Source organism: Oryctolagus cuniculus, chromosome X (genome assembly GCF_051225735.1).
Source record: "Oryctolagus cuniculus isolate XC-2025 breed Fujian yellow rabbit chromosome X, ASM5122573v1, whole genome shotgun sequence".
Lineage (NCBI taxonomy): Eukaryota > Metazoa > Chordata > Mammalia > Lagomorpha > Leporidae > Oryctolagus > Oryctolagus cuniculus.
Window position 1 is genome coordinate 71,058,795 of NC_142888.1, and position 24,297 is coordinate 71,083,091.

At 39.9% G+C, this 24,297-nt stretch overlaps 1 protein-coding gene across 1 annotated transcript; it reads left to right on the top strand.

Annotated features, from left to right (window-relative positions):
- Window positions 1-564: 564 nt before the first annotated feature.
- On the top strand, window positions 565-4,248 carry RTL3 (retrotransposon Gag like 3). Its single transcript, XM_008272960.5, has 2 exons — window positions 565-845; window positions 1,427-4,248. Exon 2 carries the CDS (start codon window positions 1,632-1,634, stop codon window positions 3,321-3,323), a length of 1,692 nt encoding a protein of 563 aa, XP_008271182.1. The 5' UTR covers window positions 565-845; window positions 1,427-1,631; the 3' UTR covers window positions 3,324-4,248.
- Window positions 4,249-24,297: the final 20,049 nt, after the last annotated feature.

The following is a 24,297-nucleotide window of genomic DNA, read 5'->3' on the forward strand; positions in this document are numbered from 1 at the left end:
GGGATGAAAATAAGTGCCGTGAAGCCTTGCCTAAGATGGTCATATGGCCCATGCCCAGGGCATAACCGTAATCTGCCACAAGAAGAGGAAGTGAGATCCTGGAGATCCTGTGCAGGATCACTTCCCAAGAGACCAGCCCTTAATGAACTACCTGGGTGCTTCCCGGGGCATCAGAGGGGCTGGGCAGAGCCTACAAGTCCTGAGCCAGGGCATCCAGAAAGAGCATGGACCCTGCAAGACCGCTGCAAGTACTCATCAATAAAACAGGCATCCCCCACAGTCTCACTCAATTATAACTTGTCCATATCTGTCTATGGTAAAATTTCCAAGAAAAGTTTGCCAGGAAGGACCCCAGGGACTGAGTAGGTGGGCAGGAAAAGGGGCTGAGGTGCTGTAAGCTGCTCTCCGAGTGAGAATGAAACAATTGGCCCAGTGTGGGTAGAGTAAGGGTAGGTTATGTGAGACAGATATAAAAAAATCAAGCCCCAAACCACTGTGGTCATTCAGAAATGTTTGCAACTTTTCACAAGGGCAGTGGTATTACTCCTAATTTCCTGGCCAAATATTTATTAAAGGAACCAAGGACTGAGTACATGAGGCTGCCTCACACCAGCGCAGCATCCCACTTTCCTTGCGGCTCTGAACTGTGAGGTACTGTCAAAAAAACTTCTTCCACACTCGAAATAGCTGCGTTACAGAGGAGAGTTGGAACGTGTTCTGGGAGTGGGTGTGTTTGTTTGAGTTCAGTGTGTGCAGAAAAGGCAAGCCTCCACAGCCATTCACACACTTTCCTCCTCAGCGATGGGTACGCAGACAGCCGAGCTCCTGGACTAAGTCTCTGAATGGTAACGTACACTTATAAAGATTATTTTCTTAACTATTTTGAGGCATTTTATAAATAATATGCATGTGTCTGCTGAGCGCATATATATATATTTAGTCAACTTTTGCTTGCTTTTTCCTGAGGCTGGTCTTGTGTGGTTACTTATGTGGCATGATTTCTGAGGTGTCAGAAAGAGCTCCCCCCTACCTCCTACCCTAGTCACCCAGAAATATCTTTTGGGCTGGCCCACCACAGAGCCTAAAGTCCCCATATTGCTCAAACATTTGATTTAGTTCCTGAAAGCAGCTGTTAAAATCCACGTGTTACTTTGGGATCTTGGGCAGACATTAGAGATTAAAGACTACGTAAAACAGAAAAAATATGGAGAAATTGCTTCTGATAGAATGTTAAGTTTCAAAACTGAATGCACAATCAGGTGCTGTTCTTAAAATGCCACGGGGCCAGAGCCAGCATATATACCCCAGGTCATGAACATGCGCCTGTGCTAAAAGAACCCCAGCACTATTGGGCAGATTTTGTTCTGATTTATGTTACATAAATGCTTTGCACAGTTCTGATCCTCAGCTCGCACTCTTTTTACAGTGTATCTGACACTTCCCCTTACTGAGCTGCAGAGGCTCCCAGTGACCTCTTGGTAATCAGCCTTGGCGGGGCCCAAATCCCCACCCCTTGGAAAACTCACGGAGCCTGACGTCTGCCTGTGAGCGGCTTTCAGGAAAGACCTCACAAGCGCCCACCCAATCTCCCTTAGTAGCAAATTGCCAAACCAAGCCCATTTCCTCAAAAGATGGTAGAGGACTTAGCAGCCTCTTATATTGCTCTGAAATTAGAGAATGAAATTCTGCAGGCCCAAGTGCAGCGGTTGATGGAAGAAAATGCTGCCCTCCAGGCCCAGATCCCAGAGTTCCAGAAATCCCGAGCAGCCAAGGAAGATGAACAACTCCAAAAGCCCTCCGAGGCACAGGAGCCCCAGAAGTCCCCAGAGCTCTTGGGTTGCCCCGCAGCCTGGGAGTCCCAAGAGTCCCCAGAGATCAAGGAGCCCACAAAGCCCCTGGGTCCCCCCCCAGCCAGGGAGCCCCAGAAGCCCCCACAGACCAAGGAGCCCCAGGAGCCCACAAAGCTCCTGGGTTCCCCCGCAGCCCGGGAGCACCAAGAGTCCCCAGAGATCAAGGAGCCCCAGGAGCCCCCCGAATTCCTGGATGCCACAGCAGCCCGGGAGCCCCAAGAGCCCTCAGAGATCAAGGAGCCCACAGAGCCCCAGCAGCTCTCAGCTTGGGAGCCTGCAGCATCCCAGGAGCCCCAGGAGGCCCAGAAGCCCCTGGAATCTGCAGCAGCCCCAGAGTCTCTGGAGCCCCCAGCAACCCGGGACCTCCAGACACCTCCAGTATCCCGTGAGCTCACCACAGCCTGGGAGACCCAAGAGCCCCCAGATACCCAGGATACCCCAGAGGCCCAGGAGCCCCAGAATTCAGAGCCCCAGGAGTCCCCCAATACTGAGGAATCCCAGGAGGCCTCCGAATGCCAGGAGACCTCGGCACATCTGGAGCCCCTTGAGCTTCCCTCTCCCCAGGAGACCCTGCAACCTCGAGTGCCCCAAAAGCTCCTGGATCCCACAGAATCCCAGGAGTTCCTAGAATTCTCAGCAACCCCCCAATCTCTGGAGGGCCTAATAAATATGGAGACAGCAGCAGATTCGGGTTTCCCACAAGCCCTCAGTGGGTTAGAGGTTGCAGCTGTTCCACTAGAGTACCCTTTAGCCTTCAGCGGGGATGCCCAGAAGCTTCCTGAGTTTCTGATTCAACTGAGTAGTTACATGAGAGTCAGAGGGCACCTGTATCCCACTGAAGCAGCCCTAGTGAGCTTTGTGGGCAACCGCTTCTCAGGTGAGGCAGGAAGATGGTTCCAGCCCTTACTAGATATCCAAAGCCCTCTGCTGGAGCAATTTGAAAGTTTCATACAAGTGCTGCAGGATACTTTTGATGATCCAGAAAACATAGAAGATGCCAAGCACTGCATCCGTCAGCTCTGCCAAGGGGAGGACCCTGTCTACCGGTATGCAACCCACTTCCACCTCATTGCTCAAGAGTTGAGCTGGGATGAAAGCACTCTCTGCATCCAATTTCACGAAGGTCTTCCCAGTTCTATTCGAGATGAGCTGTCCCGCAGAAATTCAGCCACCAGCCTGTCAGATCTGATCACTCGCTGCATCAGCCTAGAAGAGAAGCTAAGTGGTAAGCCTGATCTCAACCCATCAGGGCAAAGCTCCTCTGAAGGTAGAGAGAGGCCTGAGCGTCCACCATCTGCAAATCAGCCTGCACAAGCTGCAAGCAACCGCCCACACCTCAGTGAAGCTGAACGGGCCCGTCGCCGCGAAGGCCACTTGTGTCTCTATTGCGGTCATCCTGGTCATTTTGCCAGAGATTGTCCTGTCAAGCCTCATCGTGCCCAGCAGGCGGGAAACATCGAGGCCCGGCGGTAAGGGGGATCCCGGGCGGGCCAATCTACAAATATGCGTCCCCCTCTCTTCCAATCTCCATGTCCCGTACCCTTTGGCTGACTGTTGAAATCCGACTAGGAAGACGACAGTTCTTTGAGCAAGCAATGGTGGATTCAGGCTCCTACAGAAATAGCATTGACCATTCTGTGGTTCTTCGAGAGAAGCTTCCCATTCGCAACAACATCTTTCCTCTCATGCTGGAAACCGTTGATGGTCGCCCATTGATTAATGGACCCGTAACCAAGGAAACACCACCTGTCGAAGTTAAAATCGGGAACCACGTCGAAGAGCTCCAGTTTGACATCATTCATGCACCACGATACCCTCTAATCCTTGGAATCCACTGGCTTGAAACCCACGACCCAAACATCGAGTGGAGTACTCGCACTGTGTCCTTTCCATCACGTTATTGTCACTACAATTGCTTCAGGCACAGGTGGAATAGAAGACGTCGTGATGAAATAATTGCTGGGTAGATCCTGTGTCCCAGTGACTGCTCCTGGCAACCTGTCTTCTGTTACCTCAGCTGTCATCAGCATTTGCTGCTCTCCGAATCTGCCACTGAACCTCTGGCTATGAACTAAGGCTACCTGTACAACGACCCTGCCTCTCGGATCATGGACTGTACCTGATGACTTTGTGCTGCTTTTTAATTTTTTTTTTACCAACCCTGCATGCCCCCCTCCCTGAACCCTGCAATATGTGGGGCCACTATAATTACAAAGTATACTAACACTATGCATGAAAATAGATATTAGAAACTAATACTTAGGAAATGTAGCTATTAGACTGACTTGATTTTTTTTCTAATCAAGATTTTGTTTATCACAAATATTGCAACTTTTTCATGAAGAAAATAAATTTGCAAGTGGTATTTTTAAATAATCAATAAACATTGGCAATTGTACTTGTGTTTCAATTATTTCTTAATGGAGGAGAGGGCATAAGAGGTTAGTAAATTGGGAGAGACGGGGAAATTAGAAAAGGCTCAAATTTGAGTGGGTCCTAACCTACTTCCAGGGGTATTTAAGGTCATCAGGTGATAAGCTAGGGGGAGGTGGAGAAAATAGAGAACTACTGGGGCTGGGATTGGGTGAGGTATGGGGAAAGAAGGAGGTAAGGTTGGGAGGAGGACTTGGGGGAGATTGGGAGGAGGTGGGAGAGGTTTGAGACGAGGATTGGGAAATCTGGGGGGTGTTGAGGGCATAGGTGGGGGAGGGGGAAATTCCTAAAAAACATAACAGGAGCACTGACAGAGACACTGAGCAGCTCTGAAGGCAAGTTTCTTGAACTTCACAAGTTAACCAAACAAAAGAAGAGCACTGGATCAGGAAATGGGACCCCCTCAGTGGCTCAATCTTCCCTATAAAATAACAAGGTCTTATTTTTGCTGCAAGGGAATTTTCCCTAGAGCTCATATCCATTAACCTACTGCTGCCAGTGTACAGGAACAAGGTGGCAGGAATCCATTTTTACACCTATGGGTTGTTAGTGGCCAATTGCACCTTTCCTACCCTCAAAAGTTTCTCTTTCCCTACTAGCTGCATGACACACCAGGAAAGTCAAGTCATGGGAGAGAACTTATGCCCTTGTGAGCCTCAGAGGGGCTTGTGTCCTGAAAAATCACACACACACACACACACACACACACACAGGCAAAGTGTTGAGGAGACAAAGGTGGTGAGATCTCCAGGTAAGTGTGAAGAGTGTTCCAAGTAGACCCTGATGCCTTCCTCTGTGTTTGCAACTCTCCCTTGAGAGTACCTAGACAAATGATCAAATAAATGATTATAATCCCAGAAAAAAACGGGAGGAAATCACCATCCACATTGTAATTTTGCACACGTTAATTATCTCTTACTCCCCAGTACAAACCAGTAAACTATGTCTGTGTGCTCCTGTTTTATCAATGAGTCAATACTTTTGGCAAGGTTAATTCACTTTCCCAAAGCCACACAGCTAGTGAGTGGTAGACACCTGTTAGGCTTTGAGAGTCTGTACCATTTCTCCCATAGTTTACCAATCTCCGTGACGCAGTGGTGAGTGCCAAGCAGGACTGCTGCAGCAAAGAGCTATGTGGTCAACTTCAGGAACCATTTGTATAGTAGTTCTTTTCTCTAGTTCCCTTTATCTCATCTCCAGTCCCCTTGTCACCCTCCAAACTTCCTTTTTCATGTATTAGAAGATTTTCTTTTGTGTAACTAGTGGCACAGCCCCCTTTTCAAATTCAAATGGTGCTGTATTTTATGAGAATTGATGGTCTAGGAACAGTTAACTGTAGGATCTATGCATTACTTAAGAGCACCGCCCCTTGAATTGTCTGCCTAGCCACTTCCATAATCAATTCAAGTCCTGTGCAGCCTTAATTTCCACTTGGTCTTGACCCCACTTCCCCCCCCTTCCTTCCCTGAAGAGTCTAACATATTTTGGTATTATACACTACCTTAAGGTATGCGGGAGTCTTTCCCCAGTATATGCCCTTTATTCCTACCACCCCACCCCAACCCCACATATGTAGCATGGGTACAGGGACAGAATCATTTGGATCCCTACCATTGACATCATTGCCTAATGAGGTTCCTGGCACCTAAAAGTTTCTTCATAGTGACTGATTCAATGACATTTACTTATCATTAATCAGAGAGAGCAGCTAATTTGTACACTATGCTTCTTGGTTTTTTTCCCTACTCAGTTACTCACCTCTACTCCCAAGACCAAACAGTTTGTCAATAAGAAATTCAAGAGAAAAAATATGTAAGCTGCTACAAAATAAAAAATGCCTCTTACTGATCAAGCTTCTCTGGAGCTAGGATCAAATGTGTTAATCTCCCCAGGACTGGGGGAATTCATAGAACACAGGGCTCTCCATGCTAAAACTGGGACAGTTCTCAGGAAGCTGAGATGGATGGTCAGCCTACATGGACCCTAAACTTTTCTAACTGTAGAGGCTTATTTACCAGAGCACAATTCTTTATGTCACAAACAGGATCAAGTATCTAATTATAGAATCATAGACTTTGTGACTTGAAAAAGACCCAAGTGTATTCCCTTAGTTTAATGGATGATGGAGCTGAGGAGGCCCAGAGAAAAGAAAATTACTTAACATAGCTCAGTGTCATCCTGCTCTCCTAACTCCAAGTCCAGTGCTCTCATTTAACCATGAAACTGTTTTAATCCAATAGTTACAAATCCAGTCTGTGAACAGCACTGAGTTCAATACTGGGAACAGTGTCTAAAGTACAACGTGAAAGGTTTATAATGTGATCAAGGAGAAAAAAATAGAGCTAACACAGATAATCGAATTCTAATTCTGTGATAACAAACACACCAAACTGAAAAGTACCAGCTGATAAGATTGACAACTTTCATTTAATGAGCATTTTTTAAATTTTTATTTTTATTTTATTTGAGAGAGAGAGAGAACCTCCATATACTGGTTCACTTCCCACAAATGTTTGCAACAAGCCAGAGTTGGACCAGGCTGAAGCCAGGAGCCCAGAACTCAATCTAGGTTTCCCACACTGGTGACAGGGACCAAAGTACCTGAACCATCTCCAGCTTCCTACAAGAGTGGACATCAGCAGAACGCTGGATCAGAAGGAAAGGAGGCAGATCTCAAACCAGCCACTCCAGTATAGGATGCAGGCATCCCAAGTGGCACCTTAAACCACTACACCTAATGCTCACTGCAATTTAATAAGCATTTGCTTTGTGCCAGACATTGTGCTGGGTAATTGGGGTCTTTTCAAGTATCTACAAGGTAAATACTATATTAGCCCCAAATCAAATAATTACAGCTGGGGTGGGCAGTTGGTATAACTGTTAAGATACTGGTGAGGATCCCCACGTTCCACATCAGAGTGCCTGGGTTCAGCTTCTGTCTCCAGCTCCTGATTCTAGCCTCCTACTAATGCAAACGCTGCAAGAAAGCAGTGATGGGTCAAGTACTCAAGTACTTGAGTTCCTGTCAGTCATGTAGGAGACCTAGATTGACTTCCCAGCTCCTGGCTCTGGCACCCTGACCATTGCAGCCACTTGGGGTGTGACCAGTGGATAGGGATCCCTCTCTCCCTCCTTCTCCCTCTGAAATTAATTAATTATTTTTTAAAAAAAGAATTGAAGCCCACTAAAGTGAAGTCACCTGTCACAGGTCACTTTGCTAGAACTAGTGGATTCTTTTTTTTATTTGACAGATAGAGTTAGACAGTGAGAGAGAGAGACAGAGAGAAAGGTCTTCCTTCTGTTGGTTCACTCCCCAAATGGCCACCACGGCTGGAGCTACACAGATCCAAAGCCAGGAACCAGGTGCCTCCTCCTGGTCTCCCATACGGGTATAGGGGCCCAAGCACCTGGGCCATCCTCCACTGCCTTCCCGGGCCACAGCAGAAAGCTGGACGGGAAGAGGAGCAACCGGGACTAGAACCCAGTGCCCGTATGGGATGCCGGCACCGCAGGTGAAGGATTAACCAAGTGAGCCATGGCGCCGGCCCAAGAACTAGTGGATTCTAAATTAAAACCATGACCTGTCTCACTCCAAAGCTGGGGTTCCATCCAGTGTTCTGGGGTTCTATGCATTGATTCTCATTGCTTTACTCTTCATTAACCCTCTTTATAACAATCAGTCCCTAGACATGAATTATAGCATCAAGGTAAAATATATTAATTTGTTAAATAATTCATTCATTCATTTTTTTAATTCAACAAGCATTTATTGAATGCCTTCCACACAACAGGCACAGGCCATGGTGAGGAAAGGAGAAAACAGAGAGGAAAAGTGGTAGAAATATATCTAAAGTATGACTCATGGTTCTTGGTCTGACCACAATTTAACAAGGGAAGCTGTTTTAACACAGTACTGTGATATCCAGACATAGCTGTAATTCTGCTAGGGACTGAAGGAATGCATTTTGATCTAGGCCTTGGAGGAAGCTCATTGTAGGTTCAGTGAAGTACAAATAAAAAGGCAAGCTGGAGTGGAAAAGTACAGGGCCTTGAGCAAAGACAGTTCTGTGAGAATAAGTGTGTGTGTGTGTGTGTGTGTGTGCGCACGCGCATGTTTGTAGAATGAGGTGTCAGTAGACGCTTATCAAGAAAATTGGAAATCTGTGGTTAAAGACCCAATCTATCTGGCTAAGGAGGGCAAACTTTATCCTGTGGGTGATTTAGATGAGGATCGTTGTTTTTCCTGTCTTTCTTCATTTTTAGATTTGCCTGTGTTTTCTTCTCCTGCTATAAAGTAAGGCACAACAAATTGCAACTGAAGCAAATTCAAATTTATCAGTAATTTATAGCATAAAGAGTAGAAGATTCCCCTTTCTTCCTGTCCCCTATCTCATAAAACTAGGAGATTCTCAAGTAGGAGAGAAACATGATTATTTATGTTTTAGTAGTTTGATAGTGATATGGAAATGACAAGAGACAAAATGGCAAAGTGCCCTCATTCTGTTAAACCTGCTTAGACTTTATGAAGATGGGTTTGAATCATCAGAGGCAAAGAATTAAAAGTAAATTAAGCTCAAATTTTCCTCAAATATTTGTTGTGGGCTTAATATGTGCAAGGCTTTGAAGCCCACATAAACAGAGGTAGGACAATCAAGAATTTTACAATCTAATAACAAACAAAATCTCGTGAATTATTTTAAAAGCTACTTTTTCATTTGGGCCTTTTCACTTTGAAATTGTAAAAAAAAAAACTCTCTAAATGAAGAGGGTTTTTTTTTACTAAAATAAATATTTTGTAATATTTGACACAGGTGAAAAGAAAACAGTTATGTCTTTAGCAAACTTTTGTAAGTTTAAACTTTAACAAAAAAGTATACACACACACTTATAGCAACCTTCATTCCTGTTTTCTAAAAATATGAAATATTTCATATTACATGATGTTGAACTGTACCTGAAATAGTCATTATCACTCCATAGAAAGATATTTATAGATATATAGATATTCCAGTTCTTAAAGTATCTATATATTTCTAAAATTGTTTTTTTAATATTTTCTAGGGATAATTTTTAAAATTCTTGGTGTAGTAAATTTTGACATATCACACTCAACCAGATATCAAATATTAAATGATAAGAGCAATGTGAGTCAGAGCACAAGAGGTCATGATGTTAGGATTAAATTCCTCAGTTTGCTACTAACTAGCTGTATGATTTATTGAACTTATTAAAAGAACATAACGGTATTTACCTATTTCGCAAAGTTAGAGAAAGTACCAAATGGGAAAACTTAGGTTAAAAATTATTATAAATTTAAAAATACTATATAAATAAAAATTATCATAATAACTTTTATTTATAATAATGACCCCCTGTTTAAATTCGTGTTTAAATTCATTGGAGTGCATTTCTATTTTAATTTCACAGATCTCTACCACTAAAACGTAATTCCTGTGTTCCAGATATTCTATTTTATTATTAAAGTAAGATTCAATTAAGTTTGATATAACAATCATATTAAGTAGTTTTTGTAGTTCTCTTAAAATCACAGCATTGGTTAAAAAAAAACCAACACTCTGTTTACTCGAACACTATATTTTCTAAAACGCCAATTCCTTCCTGGGGCATATCAACTATAGGATAAGTTACTCTAAGTGATCAGAGCTTATTTCTTTATCTATTTAGCCCAACCTAAGGAAATAATTCTGAGCAGATTAAGCTTCGTGTCTTCACTAAAATAAAAATGTAATTAAAAAAGCAAAACCCACAAGACAGTTACCTTTTTCACCTCTATTTGTTATGATTTCTATGAAAATAGCTTACAATTGAAAGGTCAAATTACATTGGCCTCTGAGTAAGTCATAATGTCTATAGGAAACAACTGCCATCATCATTTAACATGACTAACAGGGCCTCACCTCGGTTGGTTGCACTGATTCAGATGTGTGAGAAAGTTTGGAAAAGGGCTTTCATTTGAAGAACATGGGACATATTCCAATCAGGTTGGTGGGGAAGTCGGGTGGTGGGAGACAATTGCCAACAGTAGTCAACTAATTGTGTCTGACTTGGCTCATGTGGAGGGGCCATTATGTATTCCGATACAGAGGAAAATGGGATATGGCACAGCAACACAGAACAGTCATATGTGCACAAGACATCTGGCAACCTAAATTTCACATGAGAAAAAGAAAGCATGAAATTTTACAACCACACAGAACAGAATGTCTGAAACGCTATAGCTGAGCTCACTGTTTTGCTTAGTCTTTCACATTGCTTTTTTCCTGTCAGTTATACCACAGATACCACATAATAGGCAACAAGTGAACCAGCTGCATTGCCAGTGAAGCTTTTCTGATTATTAGAAGCAAAGCTGACTGAACTCCAACAAGTCAAAGGCATTCTCAGAAATGTAAATACCAAAGGGAATTTCCATATTTCAACTTCTATTTCTTAACACCACCTTCTGTTACAAAATTAGACATGTGTTTGAAGTAATGGGGGAGAAACTAATCAGAATCAAGTCAAAATAAAACCACCCTTAAGAATTAGCAATACTTTAATGGAAAATGTTGATATGTTCCAAAAACTTTTTAATAATTATGCTAAAATACAATCAAGAAAATATAATTTCTGGCATGGAAAATACTAGAAACCATGGTCCCAACAGAATGCTCTCTCCCTCCTCCCAAGTTCTGTTTTCTTTCTAGGCCCTTTTTCTCCTGTGGGTCTATTAGAGACCTAAATAATAAAATACTCAGAATCAATTAACCATTAATCAATTACATTATGAAGCCTTTTTCTTCACTGCCTTTCCATCAGGGGATAAAAAGAGTAGGTCAGAAAATCTGCAGTTAATTTAATAACTTTGTTTTTTAAAAAAAACTATTTTTAATAATGCATTGTTTTACAGATGAAGAATGTACAGACAAGCAAGAGCTAAAAAGCTTTAATCATGTCATACATAACAAAATAGACAGAGGAGCAGAGGAGCGGTCAGGAGACCTTACATTCACATTCAGTTTCAACTTGACCTGTAACTTTAGATGAGTTAATTGCTTCTCTCCTGAGGCTCGGTTTCTTCATAGGGAAAATTATGATAGTTATGTGCATGCTGTTTACCTTTATAACATACCGCAAACAGCAATTTAGTTCTTCAATAAACATTTGATACATTCTGTTATATGCCAGATACTGAGCTAGGATCAAATGAGAAAATATCAAAACAGCAAGTCTAAATATGTTAGAGTGTTAGAGTTACTCCAAGGCTGCACAACCCTCCAAAGGAATATAACTTTTGCAAGAGAAATAGATAAAAAGGGACTTTAAAATGACATGACATTTCCTTTCCTATTTTATATTGTAGGAAATTTTCATTATTATTTCATGGCTGTCTAGCTTGTAAAAATTAGAAGAATTTCATAAGAATTAATATTTTTCCTCCCCATTAGGTATACAAGCAGTCAGTTGATTATTGTTCAAAAGTACATACACGTACACTGCATAGCAACTGTAATTATTACTACTACTGCTTATTCTCCTTAAAATTTTTTATTTATTTTCATTTTATTTGAAAGGCAGACAGAAAGGAAGCGGGGAAGAGTTCCCATCCAGTGATTCACTCCCAAATGCTCCTAACAGCCAGAACTGTGCTAGGCTGAAGCCAGGATCCCGAAACTCCATATGGGTCTCCCACATGGGTGACAGGAGCCCAAGTATTTGAGACATAATCCACTGTGCATTAGCAGGATGCTGAATTGGAAGTGGAAGAGCTGGTACTTGTGCCAGGTACTCCCATATAAGGTGCAGCCATCCTGCCTGGTGTCTTAACCATTGGGCCAAACGCCTGCCCAAGTTCAGCCTTAATTGCTCACTCACAAAGAAGAGAAAAGGGGGCACTTAAAAGCATCTATTGTTAGACACATCCAGCGCTAAGTATTTCGTGTATGAAATCTCATTTATCCCTAAAAAAATTTGACATGGTATGAATTATAGTCCCCATTTTATGAAGTAACTGAGTCCCAATGACAGGAAGGTCACCTAGGAAGGACACATGAGGGGCCTGTGTCGTGGCATAGCAGGATAGGCCAAAGCTTGCAACACGCAGCTACTCTACTTCCAATCCAGCTCCCTACTAATGCTCCAGGGAAGGCAGTGGAAAATGGCCCAAGTACTTGGGTTTCTGCCACCCCCCCTCCCCACACACACACACACAGAAGACACAGATGGAGTTCCTGGCTCTTGGCTTCAGATCATTCCAGTTCTCTGGGGAGTGAACCAGTAGGTGGAAGATTCTCTCTCTCTCTCTCTCTCTCTCTCTCTCTCTCTCAAATGTGATTAAAGAAAAAGAAAAAGAAGAAGGAAGGACTGGTGAAGCTCTAAGACAAACTCAAAAATGTTTTTTTCTAAACTCATGTGTTTTCTATCCCTTAGAACAGTAGAGGTGGAATGGTCCATATTCATAGATATAGACATTGCAGCCCTGAGAAGTCAGACTATACACGGACACCTTATAGCAACTGAGTAGCAGACCAAGCCTAGAATGCATGTAGGTTTATTTTTTAAGATTTATTTATTTATTTACTTGAAAGGCAGAGGCACAGAGAGAGAGAGAGAGAGAGAGAATCTTCCATCTTCTGGTTCACTTTGCAAATGGCCGCAACAGCCAGAACTGAGCCAATCTGAAACCAGGAGCCAGGAGCTTCCTCCTGGTCCCTCACGCGGATGTAGGGGCCCAAGAACTTGGGCCATCTTCTACTGCTTTCCCAGGCCATAGCAGAGCGCTGGATTGGAAGTGGAGCAAACGGAACTCGAACTGGCGCCCATATGGGATGCAGGCACTGCAGGCAGCAGCTTTACCCACAACGCCACAGAGCCAGCCCTCTTGTTTTTCCTTTAATTTTTATTAAATAAATATTTCATGTCAAATATGCTCATAAAGTATAAAATTATTTGAATAATAAGCAGTATAATTCTTAAAGTTTATGATTCATTAAAAATATTTTCCACAGGAACCAAATTAAAAAGAAAAAGCACTTTCAAATATAAACTTAGTTGAAATTGTTTTTCATTTTTAACCATGTGTCAGTTTGGCTAGTAGTTTCCTGCCTATCGTTTAAAAATTAACAGTTTGTTTCTTATTTATTAGTTTTTTAAGTAAAAGAGAAAACATTGCCAAAAATGACATTAAACCCACACCACACACAATGTTACATACCAATTACACATAAAAGAAGTCTACATATTACTGCATCCAACCACAGTAGAATACGCATTCTTCAAGCAAACATAGAACATTCTCCAGGACAAACCATATGTTAGGCCATAAAATAAGCATCAATAAATTTAAAAGGATTGAAATTCTACAAAGTATTTTCCAACTACACTGAAATGAAATTAGAAATCAAGAAAAAATGAAATTAGAGAAATTCACAAATATGTGGAAATCAAACAATAAACTTCTAATAACCATTGGGTCAAGAATAAATCACAGGGGAAATTATAAGATACTTTTAAATGAATGAAAAGGAAGCCATAATATTAAAAACTATGGGATTCAGCAAAAATAATCCTTTGAGAGAACTTCATGTTGTAAAGGCCAAATCAATAATCTTTCAGCATTAAGAAACTAAAGCAATGAAAACTAAACCCAAAGCAGGCAGAAGGAAATAATAATTAGAATAAAATTAATTAACAGAGAATAGAAAAATAACAGAGAAAATCAGCAAATCAAAAAGTTGGTTCTTTGAAAAGATCATCAAAATTGGCAATCCTTTAAATAGACTGAATAAGAAAAAATAGAAGATTCAAATTATTGAAATCTGGAGTGAAAGGCATTACTACCAACCTTACAGAAATAAAAAGGATCATAAGGGAATACTATGAAAAATTATATACCAATAATTATGTAACCTAGGTGAAATTGACAAACTTTTAGAAAGACATAAATTACTGAAACATATACAAGAAAAAATAGAAAATCTGAATAGATTTCTAGTATAAGAGGTTGAATTGTTAATAAAAAAAAATTACACAAAGCCCAGTAATGGCTTCACTGCTGAATTCTAGCAAATATTTAAAGCTATGCTTCACAAAATCTTCCAAGGAAGTATTGAAAAGGGAACGTGTTCCAATTCATTTTATGAAGCCAGTTTTAAACTCATATCAATGCCACACAAAGGGGGCTGGTGCTTGGTGTAGCTGGTAAAGCCACCATCTGCAGCACCAGAATCCCACATGAGCATCAGTTCAGGTCCCAGCTGCTCCACTTCTGAACCAGCTCCCTGTTAATGAACCTGAGAAAGCAGTAGAAGATGGCCCAAGTCCTTGGGACCCTGCGCCCACGTGGAAGACCCAAAAGTAGCTCCTAGTTCCTGGCTTCGGCCTGGCCCAGTTGCGGCCATTTGGGGAGTAAAGCAGTACATGGAAGATCTCTTTCTGTCTGTGTCTCCCTCTCTCTAACTCTGCCTTTCAAATAATTTGAATAAATCTTTAAGAAAACACACACACACACACACACACACACACACACAAAGACATAGCAAGGAAACCACAGATCAATATCCCTTATCAATTATAGATGCAAAAATTCTCAATAAAATATTAGCAAATGTAATCCAGCAATATATATGAAAGATTATACATCCTGACAAAGTGAGATTTATTCTAAGAATGTAAAGGCATTTCAAAATCTGAAAATCAATTAGTATAATAAAAATATTAATAAATCAAAGTACAAAACAATAACTAAAAAGGCAAAACTACATAATCATATCAGTGGATAAAGAAAAAAGTATTTGATGAAACTCAACACCTCTTCATGAGTAAACCCTCAACAAACTCCAAAATACAAGACAGCTTTTTTAACTTGATAAAACCACCCATGAAAAATCTACATCAAACATCACACTTAATGGTGGAAGACCAAATGTTTTCTCTCTATGATCAAACAGATGATAAGAGTATATCCTCTCATCACTCCTCTTCAACATTGTAGTGGAGGGTCTGGACAGGGAAATTAGCAAGAAAAAAGAAATAGTATAATCAGAATTGGAAAGAAAGAAGTAAATTCAGCTCTACTCGAAGATGACATGATCCTGTATATAGAGAATCCTATGGAATACAATACAAATATTATAATAAGTGAAGTTAATAAAAATAGAGGATAGAAGATTCATATACAAGAATTAGCTTATTTTTGCACACTAGCAATGACAGTTTCTAAAATTAAATTTAGGAAGCAGTTTCATTTACAATAGGAGAAAAATACCTAGGGAATAAGTTTAACAAGAGAAATACAAGATTTGTACAGTGAAAACTATAACATATTGTTAAAAGAAATTTTAAAAGATCTAAATAAATAAAAAGACATTCCAGGTACATGGATTACGAGACTTAATATTGAAATAGAAATATTCCTCAAGTTGGTCTATAGTATCAATACAGCCCTATATAAAAATAAAAAGATTACAGATGGCTTCTTTGCTAGTTCTAATTAAAATTTATATGGATATGCAAGAGATCGAAACTAGCCAAAATAATCTTGAAAAATAACAAAATTGAAAGACTCACAAATCCTGATTTCAAAACTTTTTTTAAAAATGTATTTATTATTCATTGGAAAGGTAGAGTTACAGAGAGGCAGAGGCAGAGAGAGAGAAAGAGAGAGGTCTTCTATCTGATGGTTCACTCCCAAAATGGCCACAAACACCAGAGCTGGGCCTATCCAAAGCCAGGAGCCAGAGCTTCATGCAGGTCTCGCATGTGGGTGCAGGGGTCCAAGAACTTGGGTCATCTACTGCTTTCCCAGTCCATAGCAGTGAGTTGGATCGGAAGTGGAGCAGCAAGACTCGAACCAGCATCCATATGGGTTTCTGGCACTGCAGGTGGCAGCTTTACCTTCTACAACACAGTGCCAGCCCTCTGATTTCAAAACTTAGTAGAAAGGTATAGTAATCAACACAATGTGGTACTGGTATAGGATATATAGCTCAATGAAACTAAACCCAGAAATAAACTCTCACACACAAGGTCAATTGATTTTCAAAAAGGATATCAATGCAACTCAATGGAGAAAGAAAAATATTTTCAACAGACGATCCTGGAAAAATTGGCTATCTAAATAAAAAATAATTAAGATTGATTTCTACCTAAAACAATACACAATTTAACTCTCAAAATATAATGAAAAGCTAAATATATGAGCTAACCTATAAAATCGTTTGAAGAAAATATAAGATTAAATATTTATAATCTTGGGTTAGGTAATGGTTGCTTTGATATGACAACAAAATATAAGGAATAAAGGAAAACAGAAGAGAAACTGGTCAGCATAAACATTAAAGGCTGTGTTTCAGAAAGCACCATCAAGAGAGTGAAATGAAAACACACAGAATGTGAAAGGTACAGCCACTTTAGAACACAATTTGGTAGGTCCTCAAAAAGCGAAACATAATATTACCACATGACCCAATAATATCACTCCTGGTTATATACACAAGTAAATTGCAAATGTCTTCACAAACAACTTGCAAGCAAATGTTTGTGGCAGCATTATTCATAGTAGAGAAAACGTGGAAACAAATCAAAATGAATGGATGAACAATATTCACAGCCCATACAATGAAAAATTATTCTGCCATAAAATGGAATGAAAGGAGTAATTAGCCTAACAGTTAAGATGTTTGTGTCCCACATCAAAGTGCCTGTGTTTGATTCCCAGTTGAGGCTCCTGACTTCAGATTTCTGCCAGTGCAGACTGTGGGAGGCAGCAGTGATGGGTCGAATTACTGGGTTCCTGACTCACATGTGGGAGACCTAGATTGTATTCCAAGCTCCTGCTTCTGGCTCCAGGCCAGCTCCAGCAATTGTGGAAATATGGGGAGTAAACAAGCAGATGGAAGCTTGCTTTCACTCTCTTTCTCTCTCTCTCTCTCACTTTCTGTCAAAAAAAAAAAAAAAAAAAAAAAAAGGCCGGCGCAGCGACTCACTAGGCTAATCCTTCGCCTGCGGCGCTGGCACCGCGGGTTCTAGTCCCGGTTGGGGCGCCGGTTCTGTCCCGGTTGCTCCTCTTCCTGTCCAGCTCTCTGCTGTGGCCCGGGAGTGCAGTGGAGGATGGCCCAGGTCCTTGGGCCCTGCACCCGCATGGGAGACCAGGAGGAAGCACCTGGCTCCAGGCTTCGGATCAGCGAAACATGCCGGCCATAGTGGCCACTTTGAGGGGGGTGAAGCAACAGAAAAAGGAAGACCTTTCTCTCTGTCTCTCTCTCTCACTGTCTAACTCTGCCTGTCCAAAAAAAAAAAAAGGAATGAAATATTGATACATGATATAATATGAATAAGCTTGGAAAACATTATAGTAAGTGAAAGAAACTAGTAACAAAGACCAAAAATTGATCATAGATTTGATGATGAATATCTAAAATAATAAAATCAGATAGAAACATTAAAATAAGCATACTAGAGGTTGGGAAGTTAGTAAAAGAGGTAGTGGAAGTGAATGACTGCTAATGGATATGGGATCTGTTTCAGAGGTGTTGAAAATGTTCTAACATATAGTGGTTATGGTTGAACACAATTCTGTGAATATGCTAAGAACCATTACCATTACCATGAGTAAATTTTACTGTGTGTGAATATATTTGCAATAGCACTTGAAAAAAAATCTAGGAGAAAAATAATCACAAGTAACACATTTAGTAGCCTTCATCCTAGTTCCACCTTTTTTTTATGCTTGCTGTGCATTTTGAGAAATCTACTTAATTTTCCTGAGTCTTGGGTTCATTATATATAAAATGGAAAGAAAAAGTCCTTAGAATTGTTGTGACAGTTAAGTGAGGTGATACATGTAAAGATCTAAGCACAGTGACTGGCACAACAAAACAAATAATTCAGTTAAGAAATGGGCAAAGGACTTGAACAGGCATTTTTTGAAGGATGAATTTAAATGGGCAACAGACAAATGAAAAAAATGCTCAGAATCACTAGCTATCAGCGAAATGCAAATCAAAACCACAATGACGTTTCAACTCACCCTAGTGAGAATGACTCTCATACAAAAATCAACCAACAACTAATGCCGGTGAGGATGTAGGAGAAAAGGTACCCCAATCCACAGTTGGTGGGAATGTAAACTAGTAGATCCATTGTGGAAGATAGTATGGAGATACCTCAGAAATCTGAAAATAGATCTACCAAATGACCCAGCCATTTCACTCCTGGGAATTTACCCAAGGGAAATGAAATCAGCATGTGAAAGTTATCTGTACCCCCATGTTCACTTCAGCCCAATTCACAATAGCAAAGACATGGAATAAAACCAGATGTCCATCAACTGATGACTGGATAAGGAAATTATGACATATATACACTAATCAGTGGTAAAAAAATGAAATCCTGTCTTTTGCAACAAAATGGATACAACTGTAAACCATTATACTTGGTGAAATAAGCCAGTTACAAACAGAAAAATACCATGTTTTCCATGATCTGTGGTAACTAATAAAGTATCTAAAATTTAATGCATTGGAGTGAAATTGACATTTTGAGATTTGATGGTTTTTTTACAGCCCTTGTCTCTACTGTTGGGGAACAGTAGTTTTTTTCCCTCGTACTATTTGTTGAACTCTTTACTTGGTATAGGGTTAATCTTATGACTGACTATAAAGTAAACTGAAAATAGATCTTTGTAAAAATTAAGAGTGGGAATAAGAGAGGAAGAAGAAGAGTGGGAGCATGGGCAGGAGGGATGGAAGGGTGAGAAGAATCATTATGTTCCTGAATATCTATATATGAAATGCATGAATTTATATACCTCTAATAAAATCAGGAAAAACTAAGTAAATCATTACAAATGATAACAAATAGAAAGAGGATGAAAAGAGAAGTGCTCACAGGCAGAAGCAGCTAGGAAAATGAAATTAAACTGAGTGGTCTCAAAAGGCTTCTGAGAAGAGGTGACAAACACTGGGACCCAAGAATGAAACGGAAGTGGCTATGGAAATAGTGATGGAACCTATCACCCTACATTCTATGGGCCCACTTGTGACTTGAGCTGGAGCTGCTGTGGATAGTTTTGTGTGAGCTCAGTTTCAGGTCATACATGCAGCACCACCAGTCTAATAGGTGGAATCTTCCCACTTTCTATTTCAGGCCCTGCGCTAAAAGCCTGAAAGCCCACTCAGCCAATGTTCAAGGAAATTTAAGGGAGTTAATACCACTATCAGGCAATCTCAACTAATAGGGAAACTACTGGATAAGTGTTCTAGCCTCCCTTCCTACTAGAGTCGATTCTGGGAGGCAGTCTCTATGTTTCTGTCACATCCTAACAGAATCCAGCCCCCTTCACCCTATAATGACTTCACTATTGCCCTCTAATGCTGGCATTTCTCCCTTCTCTGTCTTGTGCTCCCTGGTCCCTTATTCCTTCTCCTCAGGCTCACCTCCAAGATAAACTACCAACATTCAAGTCCTTGTATCTCCAGCTGATATATCAGTCTGCTGTGAGAGAAGGATTTATAGAAAAGGAAGAGAAGTTGGAATTATATTTTTTAAATGTAGTGAGAATTCATTGAAGAATTTCAAATATAAAAGGTGTGTGTGTGGGGGGGGGTTCAAACTTTAAGATAAGTTATTGTGGACAAGTAAAAACAGAATGTTCTAAGGCTTGAAATTTTCGCTATCCCAGTTCTGCCATTTACTTATTATGTGACTTGATTATTTCAATTTCAGAATTTCTTATCATAGATCAAGAGGAAACACAATACCCGCAAAAAAAAAAAAAAAAAAAAAACCTTCTATTTAGGTCCAGTAAATATGGGTTTTGATCAGATATGGCTTTGTGTTTTCATGGCTCTGAAATCTCAGGAAAGTACATTAATCTCTCCAAATCTATTTCCTCATTTTTAATATCAGGACAGTTAAACCTTCCTCATAAAGCTGTTGAAAACATCAAATGAGACAGAAAGGTGAACAAACTTTGGAATCTACAAAGCATAATTCAAATATGAGACTTTTTATAATTAGGGGGCAGGTAAAAAACATCACTTTTAGTTGACAGGTGACAGTGAAAAAATTGCTTTTATGTGCCCTAATTGAGGCACAATAGTGCCAAGTTTGTTGTATTAGGCCATTTCATACTTACTTAGGAGTGTGTTCCCACACTTCACCAGAGCTGATGCCCTAAAACTTCCAAGAGAAAAAAAAATATCTACCTCCTGAAACAGCTGGAGAAGACAGCATAGATCCCATTTCTTCCTGCCACCAGCTGGATCATGTGGGATGGCCTCCATTTGACCTTTAGTGCCTACAAGTGTCCATGCCTGAAGGTAACAAGCTCAATCCTAGTTGGTCATTATTTTCCCCAAAGAATGCATTGCTAAAAGGCAAGGCAAGTAGGGAAATCTCAAATGACAGGACTTAACTCTTGAATCAACTACAAGTTGCCAACATCTGGGTGAGCCATTTATCAGTGAAATAGCAGGCATACCAGCAAAAGATTTGATAAATGAATTTGGGAACATCGCACAGCTATGTCTAATCATAATTTAATTATTGACGTCAGCCATCTTGCCATTTTATGGGAAGAGTATTTAAGAAAATCCATTAATAGAGAACATTTGTTGGTAATAACTTATCTTAAAAATGATTTCATCAATTTTTAATTATAAAAGCATATGGTTCACATGAAGTCTTAAATAAAGATGGAACCCAGATCCAGGGTGCCACTAGGAGGCAGTTGAATAGAGGTAAGGACTTATGAATAGCTCTCCTTTAGTTTAAAATGAAGCCTCAGTAGAGCTAGTGCATATCTGTTAAGTATCTTCTTGACAATCCACTCCTTTCATTCCAGCTAAGCAATGAGTTTCTCAGTGTTCTTCAAATACTTTTTTACACCTACTGTCATGCCAAGATAATTCTGCCTTCTTATGGTTGTATGAACAAAGAAAGGAATAAAGGCCGCCACCGTGAATAGGTCTGAAAAATAGAAACCCTTGATTATCTTCTTTCCCCATTCCTGTCATCGTAGACTGTACTCTTAGCCTCGCTGTAGCACTAAAATCAGAATTAGAGAAACTTTTTTAGTGAAGTACTACTGACACAAGGGAGGGGAAAAATATTCAAGGGTCAATAATTAAGTCAAAATTAGCCTCACTAATTCAAGTATTTTGCACATGAGTGAGCAGAAGTTCAAATCCTCTGTTATTTAAGTACAGAAAAATAAGTTTTCTTAAAGTAAGTATAATAATAATAATATAATACTGATTGAAAGATAAAGACACTTAGAGGGCAGAGCACCAGGATTGGATGGTAGTAAAACAACAAAAATTGGAATGAGAAAACAAAGGACAGACAACCATCCATTTCTCTTATCCTGAAATAGATATTCATGGCCCTAAATGCTGTCCCTCATCAAGAAATCTCCTTGCTACCACTCCTACCCCCATCACAGATTCCTAGAAATATTTTCCCCTAAGGCCTAAAAGTTGTGTGCTTTCCTGTTCTCCAGATACGGACTTTCAAGTCACTGAAAGAAAGATGTCTTCTCTCCCTGCAATAGCCTCTTTGATTTGGCCAGGTAGTTATGCTGTGGTTGTTTGGTTTTTTCCAAGGCCCTGGATTTTTGATCTTCAGCCATACATATCCTGGGTTTTCAGATAGTTTCCAGGCTTTCTCTGAGTTATTGACTTTTTAAATTCTACCTCCCAGTTTTTTTTTCCTACCCAATGTCTGCATTTTGTCAATGTTCCATTTTCAAAATTAGAAAAACAACCTAATGTATTTCTTTGGTTTTTCATCTCCCTAAATGATGTTGAATTTTCTGGAATTTTAAAGTTGAAAGGAACTATGAAGTTTATCAAGTCCAGGTCACTTGTCAGAATTTTAATCTCTCTCAAGCCTTCAGTCTTGAGAGACTGTAGAACCCGTCTATTAGAAAGCTCTTTCTTAGATTTAGCTGATATCATTATTTATGCAGCTTCCTCCCTGGGATCACACAGAACAGACTATTGTCATTGCCCCTATGATAACCCTTAGCTCTCTGAGTAAAGCTACCTTATACCCAACTCCGCCCTATACCAGTTCCAGTTTAAACAAACCTATTATCTTAGTTATGTTATATGACATTTTTCCAAAGCCCTGAAACATTCTTGTTTTCTTCAGAATAATTTCATTATTATTACTATTATATAGTTCATATCCAAAAGGAGAAAAAATCTTGTCTTATAATACTGTATTTATATTTATTTATCTTATCAACATTTAGAATATTACCACTAAATATATTTAAATTTATGCTAATATTTTAACTTTTAGTGTATATGAATTTAACAATGAAAGAAGAAGTAAATCACTTACATCCTTTGCTTAAATGTCAGGAGAGGCTTTTCTTTCCTTTTTTAAAAAAATATTTATTTATTCTGAAAGAGAAAGAGAGAGAGATCTTCCTTAAATTGGTTCACTTGCCAGATGGCTGCCAACACCAGGCTGAAGCCAGAAGCCAGGAGCTTCATCCAGATTTCCCACATAAGTGCAGGGGTTTGAGTACTTGGGCCACTCTCTGTTGCTTTCCCAGAGACATTAGCAGAAAGCTGGATCAGAAGTGGAGCAGCCAGAACTCGAACCGGTGCCCAGATGAGATGCCCACATGAGATGGCATCGCAGGCAGCAGATTTTCCTGCTGTGCCACAGTGCCGGCCCCCAGGGAAGCCTTTCCAAAGCCCACCACCCTCCACCAGCCCCACTACTTCCACCAAGTAGACTAGATAACTTTGGATTTTTCTTCCATGGAATTTTTATCACTGCAACTTACTTTTGAAATAATTTATTTAAATCTATCTCCTTTAATAGAACATAAGCTTCAGCGAGCAAAGAGTAAAGAATAAAGTTTGCTACTTGCAGGTGCTAACACAGAGCCCAGTACATAATAGAGCCTCACAAATGTTTGTTGGTGGAATACATGAATCAAAGAGCTTTGTTATTCTCCTGTGACCAGAGGGACTTTACAGCCCATATTTTTCTGATAGGTAAAGTGAATCCATAAAAGTTAAGGAATTTGTTTAAGGTTACACAACTGCTTGGTTAGAGAATTATAAATTTTACATTTTGACATTCTTCCTATATTTTAGTCATGTTAATCCAAGGGCTCTATCTAGCTATGGTAGTGACCAAATAGGATAAAAGATAGCCATCAACAATCGTTTTTCTATCCGCTGATTTCCTGAATAAGAAGTTGAAATAATCCAAGTGGAAAAATTCATTCATTAAGAAATAACATATAATTATTATACTATACCACTAGTTTAAACTGAGAACTCACAGTACTCAGCTAAACTATGCCACCCTGTTAACCATGGGATCTTAAAAAAGATTAAAGAGAGAAACAGAATAAAATTAAGTTTTTTGGTTAAGAAGATGCTCAATTTCTCCCTCCAAGAGATATCACTGCTTTAGACCTGTTTCTTCTGTTTTACAGTAGCTACTTACCACACATGTCTAGTCTGAACTGAGATGTAAGTATAAAATTCACACCAGCTTCTTAAAATTTAACACAAAAGGATGTGAAATACTCCAGCAGTAATTTTTGTATTTGTTACATAATTAAACAATGATATTTTGATGTACTGGGTTAAATAAAATATTCTAAAATTGAGACTACCTTTTAAAAAGCTTTAAATTACATTAAATTACATAAGTAATACTGATTCATGTAAAGTTAGCAATACATGAGGACTCCATCAACTTGATAAAGAATATCTACAAAAAGCCTACATCTAACATCACACTTAATGCTGAAGGACTAAATGCTATTTATCTAATATCAAGAAGAAGGCAAGGGGCCTGGCATTGTGACACAGTAGGTTAAGCCACAACCTGCGAAACCAGCATCCCTTACCGCAGCGCTGGTTTTAATCCTGGCCGCTCCACTTCCGTTTCAGCTCCTTGTTCATGCACCTGAGAAAATAGCAAAAGATGGCCCAAGTACTTGGGAACCTGCTACCCACCTGAGAAAGCCAGATGG